Source organism: Siniperca chuatsi, linkage group LG16 (assembly GCF_020085105.1).
Source record: "Siniperca chuatsi isolate FFG_IHB_CAS linkage group LG16, ASM2008510v1, whole genome shotgun sequence".
NCBI classification, from domain to species: Eukaryota; Metazoa; Chordata; class Actinopteri; order Centrarchiformes; family Sinipercidae; genus Siniperca; species Siniperca chuatsi.
In genome coordinates, this window is record NC_058057.1 from 14,229,051 (window position 1) to 14,239,190 (window position 10,140).

The 10,140-nt window shown below is 38.9% G+C and overlaps 2 protein-coding genes across 3 annotated transcripts; one reads left to right on the forward strand and one right to left on the reverse strand.

Moving 5' to 3' along the window:
- The first annotated feature begins 139 nt into the window (after positions 1 to 139).
- atraid (all-trans retinoic acid-induced differentiation factor) lies at positions 140 to 3,160 on the forward strand. The gene is made up of 7 exons (XM_044168068.1): positions 140 to 295; positions 460 to 578; positions 908 to 976; positions 1,535 to 1,606; positions 1,709 to 1,830; positions 1,940 to 2,040; positions 2,171 to 3,160. Exons 1-7 carry the CDS (start codon positions 203 to 205, stop codon positions 2,273 to 2,275), a joined length of 681 nt encoding a protein of 226 aa, XP_044024003.1. The 5' UTR covers positions 140 to 202; the 3' UTR covers positions 2,276 to 3,160.
- A 439-nt stretch (positions 3,161 to 3,599) lies between these two features.
- Positions 3,600 to 9,848, reverse strand: eif2b4 (eukaryotic translation initiation factor 2B, subunit 4 delta). 2 transcript variants are annotated; one of them, XM_044168066.1, is made up of 14 exons: positions 9,741 to 9,848; positions 9,168 to 9,205; positions 8,884 to 9,061; positions 8,534 to 8,728; positions 8,330 to 8,412; positions 7,757 to 7,789; positions 7,129 to 7,220; positions 6,867 to 6,981; positions 5,497 to 5,573; positions 5,221 to 5,323; positions 4,943 to 5,070; positions 4,475 to 4,652; positions 4,106 to 4,286; positions 3,600 to 3,948 (listed from the first exon to the last, which is right to left on the reverse strand). In XM_044168066.1, the coding sequence occupies exons 1-14, from the start codon at positions 9,760 to 9,762 to the stop codon at positions 3,749 to 3,751; spliced, it is 1,623 nt and encodes a 540-aa protein (XP_044024001.1). In that variant the 5' UTR covers positions 9,763 to 9,848; the 3' UTR covers positions 3,600 to 3,748. The 2 variants fall into 2 exon arrangements, with proteins under 2 accessions (XP_044024001.1, XP_044024002.1); XM_044168067.1 differs by lacking the exon at positions 7,757 to 7,789.
- Positions 9,849 to 10,140: the final 292 nt, after the last annotated feature.

The following is a 10,140-nucleotide window of genomic DNA, read 5'->3' on the forward strand; positions in this document are numbered from 1 at the left end:
CAAGTTAGATGCTTACTGTATGTATTCACGTGCTGTTGTTTATTCTATTCACTACACAAACAGATAATATTACATCAAATGTTCCAAATTGAGTGTATGCGTAATTGCAGCGCAAAATTAAGTCGACTTCTGGATAAAGTGTTGGATCAGCTTCCTGTCACATGTCCTCTACAGTACAATCATATGACTTCAGTCGATAAAAATGAAAGCTGGGTGCAGCCAGCTGAAACCTGTAGTCCTTATTTTGATCTTTAATCTATGTTTTTATGACAGTCATCAACTGACTGAGCTGCAGGTAAGACTTGGATTTGGCAATGTAACAGCTGTGGTCTTTGTCAGAATGAGAAACGTTAAAGGACACATCAAATCCACATGTAATTGAAAAACAGCGTGTTTTGGTGGGTGTACAGTGGGTTGTTTATAACCTTTTCCCCCCTTTGTAATGATTTGTAATCACAGGTATGTGAGCTCTGCAGCGGTACAGTCCTAAATGGCACCGCAGTGGGCCGGTTTTGCTCCTCATCTGTTGGTCGGATAGACGGGCGCTGCTGCTTGAGAGATGACAACACAATCATCGGGTAGGACTTGAATGTTGCTTTCGGGGTCTATCGGAAATATAGATATTACATTTTATTACACCAAGTTATAAATGGCCTGTGGATAACAAGATGTAAAAGTAAACATTAAATAATTCCGTTTAGAACCCCAGTATAAATAAATAAATAATAAGTCGCTAGGCAAAAAAGTAAATAAGCAAATAAAGTGTAACTGCCAGTGCTAATGATGTAGCCTTTGTCCCAGTTTAATACCAATTACAGCGCATATGCCTCTGCAACTTTTAAAAGTAAAATCTACATAATGTTAAGTTTGTCTTCTTAATATTTCAACATGTTTTTTTGTGTGTCAGGTTGGATCTGTCCAATTGTTCTCTAACTGACGTGGAGGATCTTCAGGGAGCATCAACATCATTAATGATGTATGTACAGTAAATACAGTTTCATACTGTTTTAAACAACATACAGTACAGTGTACAGACAAAATAATGGAAGACTCTGCCTTAGTGACTCTGTGAGGTTGTTTCTAAGACAAAGAAGAAGACCTGTGCTGTCACTACTGTACATGTTGATTCTGCATGATAATATGGACCCGTTTCACATGATAAACTGTTGTAGACGGCTGCAATCAGGGAAAGGTATGCAGGCAATTCCTCAGAGTGAACTTTGTGTTGAAACGATCATTCTTAGGCAACAGGAGTTTAGGAAAGTTTATATTCCTAGCAGCAAATAAAAACTTTAATCTCTTCTACTGGCAAGGACCAAAACTCTCCAACTACTCTTAAGAGAAAGAAATAGAGCTGAAGCAAATTAACCCCACACAAGTACATAATTAGAGCACTTCCAGTATAAGGAATGTATGAACACGTCTTACTCATTTTTTTATAATATATTCATTATATTTATAATGTAATATCTATGTGGAAACATTTGTCTTTGCCCTTCCAAAAGTTTTTTACTTATAAACTTTTGCTTTGCAGAGACCTCTCACTCAATCCCATTGTCAACATCAGTGACACAGCATTTCAAGGATTTATGGAGTTAAATTACATGTAAGTATTCTGTTAAAAAAACAGAACTTAAACTATGACAGGTTCTCATGAGTATAAAGTTTAGTTTTATTTCTTTGTAACTCTATTTTTGTGTCTCTGTAGGATTTTACCACAAGACATAGTTTGTCCAGGAGGCAACGCCTCTTGGGAAAAGGTGGAGGTCAAAGAGGGAAACTGTCTTTGTGAAGGCCAGAAAGATATGTGCAATCAGAGTGGACAGCTGTGTAAGTTCCCATCTGATAATCTTCCATTGTGACGCGAATACAATCTGAAACTGCAGTAGCCTTCTGCTAATACATGACAACTGATCATCTCATAATTATTCACAATCAGCCATTAACTGCCCGGAGAACTCCCTCTGCGCCCCCTATGGCCCTGGCTTCTTTGAGTGCAGCTGTGCTGACAACTATCATGGATACAAGTGCCTGCGGGAGGTCAGTTCTGCAAGCAGCTTCATCTGACTCATTCATTCATGTTATTATGTACTTCATTACTAAGTTTAATACTGGTGCACTTGAATCGTTTGATTATTTAAAGTTATGCATTCATTTTCATTCTCAATAGGGGGAGTTCCCAGCTCTCCAGGTGTTTGGGCCTCTTGGAGCATCTATGGTTGTGATCTCTTTCCTGCTGTGGGTCACCCAGAGACGTAAGGCCAAGTCACTCTGAGGCTGAACTGCAGCCGACTTCTTTATCTGCAATGACGTACTGAGCTGAAATTGACTATTCTGAAAGGGAAAATGCTGACACAAAGTCTGAGGTGAACCCAGGCTTCTTTTAAACATTGTTTTATTTTATTTAACACTGTTGTGGAGCAGCTATATTTTATCCAGGGATTTTTTTTGACTGGATCATCAGTGCAATTTTTAAAAAGAAAATTTGCTTGAACACAAGTTGCTCCTAGTTTTAAATTGTTTAAAATGTTATGGCAATAATACCACTGTTAACACTTTAATTCTATTTTTAAAATGTAGCTGACTGACATGAGATATTAATGAAGAGGTTGTGTTTAAGCAAATTCTGAAGATTTGCGCGCTGTTAACTGTGCCAAACATGTACTGAATGTATAGGAGTTTACACAATGAAACTACATGTCCTTAAGCATATTTGAGGAAATTTGTAAAGTTTGGCAAATTGTTTACTGCATGTTGAACATGTACTTTACCCAGGGCAAAAACCAAGTCAATGTCACTATATGAATCATGTGAACCATCAAAACGAAAGAAAAAGAAATGCTATGTGCTTTAATACACGTTCAGTATTAGAAATTATATATAAAAAGTGAGACATTGAGTTAAACTACTACAGTATGTTATGTAGGTGTCACCTGCTGTTACCACATCTTGCATGTTTCCACTCCAAGATGAAACAAGACTGAAAATGTTGCGTGCCTGCTGTTGAGTTACACGCTAGAATCTGCTAAAATTTGTCCTTGTCATTGTGTCCTTTGTTCATCAGTGACATGGTAACTTGGAAATCAATGTTGATGGGCAAGTAGTTTTGATGCACCTTCTCAATGAGATTCAAGGTTCTAATAAAATATACAAAACAAAACATATTGCTTTGCTTGAGTTACCATGAAATGATGCACATACAAGCATTTGTTCATTTGAGCACCTTTTTATGGACTCACGTCTGGTCATGTCAAGTCATACAGTGTCATAAGTAGTCTTGGTATGTTCAATAAATATTTTGAGCCGCAAAACTCCAGCTTCCCATTTGCAGCTCTTACTGTAATTAGGGAACCATTTCTGGCTAGTGCATGCTGTGGTTGAAAATGAAAGCGTGTTGTGAACCACTGTGGAATTGGTCTGCTCTAAATACTGGCAATGAAATGTTCTGTTGTAAAGAAACAGTTCACAACATGGATCTATTAAAACATCTTGCCTATACCCAATGTAAATAAAGAGAACTACCCTCCTCGCCCCATTAACCCAGGGAAACTAATCTCTGTAATTATCCAATCCTACCATAAAAACACACACGGACACTGTTTACAAAGCTTATGCCATTTCAGATATATATTTATTGCATGCTAAAAGCACGATATTTTGTGTTGTGTGCATGCATTCGAGCACACAAACTCCCCCATCAAAACAGAGAAAAAGCCACTAGGCTCAGGCTGATGTTAGCAGGAGGATGTCACTGGTCCACGTTTTTGACTCGCAGCACCACAGGGACCGAGGTGCACGGGATCATTCCCAGGTCTGTGATGACTAGGTCCACGAAATCAGGCGGTGTCACGTCATACACCAGGTTAAGCAGGCCAAGTGAGGGCACTTGCTGCCAGTGCTCTAGCTGGGTCTTCCCTTTACGGGTTACAATTAGGTCATCAGGGTCATCTGGAAAGGACAGATTAAGATAAATTCGACATCTTTATCTAATGTTTGGATTGAGTTTATATTAATACAGGGGGTAAAACTGAGCAAAAGCAGCATTTGAAGTGACAGACAGACACTTATATTTATGTAACAAGCCTCTGGCTATTTTTTTCCATACCTAGTTCATTGGACACGAAGGAATCTGTCTGCACCCTCTCACAAAACTTGTAGGTCTCGCAACACACCAGCACAGGCACGTTAAAGGCTTTGGCCACCAGAGCTATCTGTGATGTCCCCACGCGAGACATGACATAACCGTTGGCCAGCAGAGCGTGAGCACCAAGAAACACCTTCGATACCTACAAGGTCCAAGTTCAAGGCATTATTATAACATTTCCACAATAAGACGGTGCACATTCCAACATTTCCACACAAAAAACAAAGTAAAGAAATGTAACTTGCTTAAAACAGAAGCCTTTGGCTACTCCTTGGGTAAATATCAATGTCTTGCTACTAAAGCTCGAATGTGTCAACGTTTTGTAATTACTTCTGGAAGGATGTAGGAGACAGCCGAGATAAGGACGTAGGTGCAGCTGATGCCTCTCTGGACCAGGCGCCGCAGGGCCTCCCGGCCCTCCAGCCGAGGCCTGCTGTCCACCACGATCACACGGAACTTCCTGCTTTTCTCAAAGGCCTCGCACAGGATGTGGTTGACCAGTGATGAGCTGAGCAGAAGGAGATGGAGGTAGAGATGAAAATGAGAGGTGGTAATGTTAGAAAGGAATGTGGAAGGAAGGTGGGAGTTTAAGGGGCGAGACAAGAAAAAGGGAACAGAAAGTGTTAAGGGCAGTTTACAAATAGGACTTTAGGTCTGGATACATAAGTGTTGCATTTATTTTGCATGACAAACAATTAAGCAATGCTTGGTAACAGGGAATTGATAAGTCAACAGCTAAAACTGAAAACACCCAAAGTTATGACATATAAACTTGCATGTAAGCTTTAAGTGACTTACCATCCATAAACTAGGATGACATCTCCATCACTGATTTTTTCTATGGAGTACTTGGCAATAGCTTTAGCTGCAAGAATGATCCTCTCTTCAATGTAGCACTCGATACAGTTCAGCAGTTTGCTCTTCGCCTAAACAGAGAAAGAGAGACTCCATGAGTGGGTGATGAAAAATGAAAATTAGTAACATTAACTCTATGGTATCTATCGAATATATAAGCTACAACACGTTAAGTTTATGATCTCTGCTTAAATTATGAGAAAAATAAATGTGACAATAACCTCTTCTTCTTTGCATTGACTAGGAATATTGGAGATTTCTTTCTTGATGTATTTGATTGCATTACCCATGCTGGCTGAAAGAGGGCGACATTGATTCAAAAAACTGCAAGAAAAATAAGACAAAAGGAATATTTTTGTGTGTTAAACTGTAAAATGTAACAGTTAATTTATTCAATTTATGAAGTGACAGTTAAAGTGACAAACCTAAGACTGATTAGGACTCAGTAAAGCTAAACTAGTGATGATACATGACTAAAATTGGAACAATTTTTGTACCTGATATAAGGTTTCAGCTTGTTGACCAAGTCTCTAGATAGCTCCTCATTTGGAGGTGTAGTATAGTCCCTTATTACCTGAGGAGAAAAAAAACATTGCTTTTAGTTGGTTTACTTTAAATATGTCCACAATAAAAAAAAAGATCAACATCATACTAGATTTCATACTAGAGACTGCAATTTCTGAACAAATTGCAGTGGGATTGCTAGCTGCCGAAAAGCTTACGCTGTACTTCTGGTTGGACAGCTGGGAGCTAAACTGCATTGCTGGGATTAAGGGGGCAAAATATAGTGTAAGCAATAAAAGGTGTTGTTATGAGATTTATAGTGTAAGGACAGCTTAAGTGTACGGAGAAGGAGTTGAGGTGTTATTCAAGTGTCTTAGTTGGAATAAGGGCAAACCATCAGCTGAGGTCTTAGCCCTACAAGCAATGTGTGTGTAAAGAAAAAAAGTCAGATTTTTATTTTGAAAGTCTTCAGTGCTCATGAAGCCTGCCATAAGTTCCTGTTATCTTTTGGGGCTTTTATTTTGGAAATCCAGCCTACTACACATTCTGGTCTCAGTTAACATTGGAGTCAATGGGGCAGTTGATCGGTACACACGTCACTTTGAGGCTCATGGTGCAAAATGTGTAAGTCTGTCTGCTTAGATAGTTACATTGTTTGAAAGAGTATGAATTTTTCTATGTTATTATGTAGGAAGAGTGAAAATTGTGGGAGTAAGAGAAAGTTGAATAGAATTTTTTTAAGAGTTTAACAGCTTAACCACACTCTGCGTAACTCTGAACATTCTGTCCATTTATTTGAATTTTCCCAAAAAACATTAAATATTTTGGAAATTATGAAAGATACAAACATATAATGTCATCAATGAGCTGAACATTTTGAGGTTTGAATGAAGTTTCTACGTTAAACGGTGTTGAAGTAGTTAGGTGTCGAAAATTCCACTAATTATTATTTGTACTGGTTGCATTATATTCAGTTGGCTAAATAACTCTTATTGTGAAAAAGAAACAGGATGTGTTGTTGTTGCACAGGAAGTGTGTTTCCATCGCCTATAAAGTAGTTGTTGAATAACTTCAAAAAGTTGTCTTCTTGTCGAGTAACAAAGGTAACAGAGAAAATGACAACAGTTTTTCTAGTCATATGCGAAAGCTAACAATAATTTTTCGAAACATTAACATTGCAACAACACTTTAGGCTATGAGGAGTGTGTCCAATATCTTTTGACATCTTGCATTTTCCTTGTACTTGATTACAAATAGAATCAAACAAAGGCTTTTGTTGCTGTGTTGCTCTAAATACTGGAGGAGGAGGACAATGGGATGGTAAAGCACTCAGACTAAATAGTCCTTACTCTGTGCACTGTACCTGTTTGAAGGCATGCAGCAGGGCGACAGAACGAGCGTTGGATCCTGCCACAATGCCCTGTGAATACTGGAGACCCAGTCGAACAATAGCAGGATGAATCACTGTGGAGGGAATGCTGCAACAGACAAAAACAGTCAATAACAATCAGTGAGATTTAAGGTAACCTTATGAGATTAAGAGAAATTATTGGCACTACATAAATCAAACTCTTCTCAGACAACACAAACAACCTACTGTACTATATGGCATATTGTCAGTTTACCCGAGTTGCTGTGTTAGAGGGGCTTTGCGACTGTACTGGTGGAGATGAGAAAACAGGCTGACTTTGTAGCCGTAGTCTAACCGGAGTGGGATCTGAAATAAAGCAAATTAGAGTCCACGGCCATCAATCCCCAGTAATTCAGAGGGTAAAACTGAAATCACACAGTCACAGCACAGCCTAGGCATAATTGAATAAATGGCTGTGAGTAAAATTCAGTGGACCGCAGGGAGAAACAAAGGTTACTATATTACTAATGAAGGGCTACTCTCAAATAAAACACAGACTTGTTTAACTTTGGCAACAAAGAAAACCTAACTTTGATCATGTATGATTTTGTTGTAAATACTGTCCAAACACAAACAGAGCAGTGTGGAGTGTAACCATAAACCTGCACAGCAAACAGCTCAGTGTTGTAGGTAAACACAAAGAACAAAAAGAAATAATATGTTACCAACTTCTCAAACAAACACATCCCGCCGACGTACCCCGTGTGTCTCAATGGACCAAACAATACGTTTGCATGCCCAACTTTATAATTAATGAGCGGTGGTGTACAATAACAATTACAGGTTAGCAAACAAAACAAAACTAGACAAATGTCAATGGCACACATTTAAGAAAGTCAGACCTTGACCTTTGTAGCGGCATTGTACCCTGGTGTCTGAAAGAAATGTTAGGTACAATCACATGCGGTTATGACTCATGGTTATGGGAGGTTGCAGTGACTGACAAGACATGATTAACACACTGCCATTTTTTTACATTTTATTTTTTAGAATTGTTGGTGACATTTTGAGAACTGTCCTTGTTGTAAATACCCTAACATTAGACGATGAGTGATGACAAAGTATACGTTATATATTGAAACACATTATATAGTATGTTATTTGCAACAGGTGCCTGATGAAAACAACCAAGATCCGGGCAATTCCTTATTAGTTTTAGTCATTTCCAAAAAGACTGATAAGAGTCATCAACATGCATTGATTAATTTTATCTGTTCCTATTTTCTCATGTCAAGGTGTTTACAATGACTTTTTAGTTATTGTGCTTAAGATTAAACCAAAAAATACTAACACATAAGGTGCTCACAAAATTTGACTGGCAGTGTATGCTTTTGTGTCAAGGCAAGCTGTCCTGAATCAGACAAAGCATGCTTTCTTGATTCAAGGTTTTTAAGAGATGACATAAAGTAGCTAACCTGTTGTCTTTCCAATTTCTTTGCCAGTTTCTTTAAAACCTCTGGGTTGTCCACCTGGACATGTACTGGGAGCCTCTTCACCACTGAAAACACATAAAACATTTTTTAACTTTTTTTTTTTTAAAGTTGTGACTTTCTGCACAGTATATTACATCTGTATGATGCTTTTCACTACTTATGCTGACCTCCACGCTACTACAGTACCTGGCTGCAGCTCACTAGGCGGTGCTTTAGGTTTGCCCGTGGCGGGCTGCTGTCCCACCTCTCCCTTCTTGCCCTGCTTGGAGGCCCTCTCAGCCTCTTGCCGAGCTCTCCTCTCAGCTTTCAACTCTGCTTTACTCTTAGCTGGCTGAGTTTCTGAGGCAGGCATAGGAACCGGAGCAGGCACTGCTGGAGGAACTGAGGGAGACACAACAGACTTAAATAATTACAGTAATGGATCACAGTTAGAAAGAACATTTCCTTGATGTAAATCACAGAATCAATACAAATCTCCCTTATGTGACACATTTCCATGCATCAAATTATATTGGTGCTGTCCATCTAATAAGCACCTTTCTGTGTTGTGGGTTGTGTTGGGGGCTGGGACGCTGGAGAAGCTGAACTGACAGGCTTCTTCTCTTTCTCGCTTTCCTGTGCCTTATCATATTTTTTCTCTTTGCTTTTCTTCTGCTGTTTCTTCTCTTTCCTCAGCCGTTGCTTCTCCTCTTTGGTCAGCTCTTTGCCTTCACTCTGTTAAGCAAATATGTCAAGAAGGGGGTCAACGGAAACATTACAATTAAGCCAAATATGTAGCCTTACTATATGAGTCTGTGGCAAAATTCAATAACATACTAACCTTTGCTCGTTGAAGGTCATCTTTCTGGCCAGGTCCATCTGTAAAACAACCAATGGATGATTATATGATTACATTAGCTTTATCGCACACTTCTGTTCCTTTTTGATAACGGGCAGTAATGACAGGGCCAGCTTTTATTTAGCAGTCAGTCCTTCAGTTTTGGTGATGCTGTTAGCTAGCTATATGGCACTGAACTTGCTAGGTTTACATCATGCTAACAACACCAGTCACTTAACTGGTTGGCTACCATTATCTGCACAGCAGAGTGACAACTTAAAACAGGCATTTTAGTTGTTCTGTTAATTAAAAAAAAATACCCGAAAAGATGATGCAATAACACCGCGATGTCTGCCGTTAAACTACTCTGTCTAGCGCAATGGTACCGTTGACTTGCTTGTAATGCTAACATTAGCAGCACTAGCATAAGGAAATTAACTTTGCTACAATCCAAACCCAAAGACCACAAAACATAAATTATAAGTGCAAGGCATTTTGTCACTATGCCCACAGCAAAATAATCAAAATACCTAGAAACAGTGATAAAGTCCAGCTGTGACACACTCCCAAACTCACCTGTCTCTCCACTGTCAGCCATGTTTACCGTGCAGCTTCACTTCCTCTGCTGCTGCAGAAACTACCGCCCCGGAAAATGTATATCGCCGCCTTGTGGAAAAACGTAGTGTTGCTATCACCTCTATACCAAATGGTGTTTTGCTTTAAAGGAATATGATTTAATTAGCTTTCAATTAATTTCTTATCATCAGTTATTTTGTGACAAATTATTGTTACTTGTAAGCTTTCGTTGTATATTATAGCGCAGCCTGGGATCATTCTACACAATTTCATAACAGCTTTCTGCTCACCATGGTCAGTTTTACTTATATTAATTTCAATACCTTATTCTCCTATCCATATCTGCAGAGGATTTCTGCTCATTTTATTTTATCATAGCTAGCTACTTTCTACACAACCT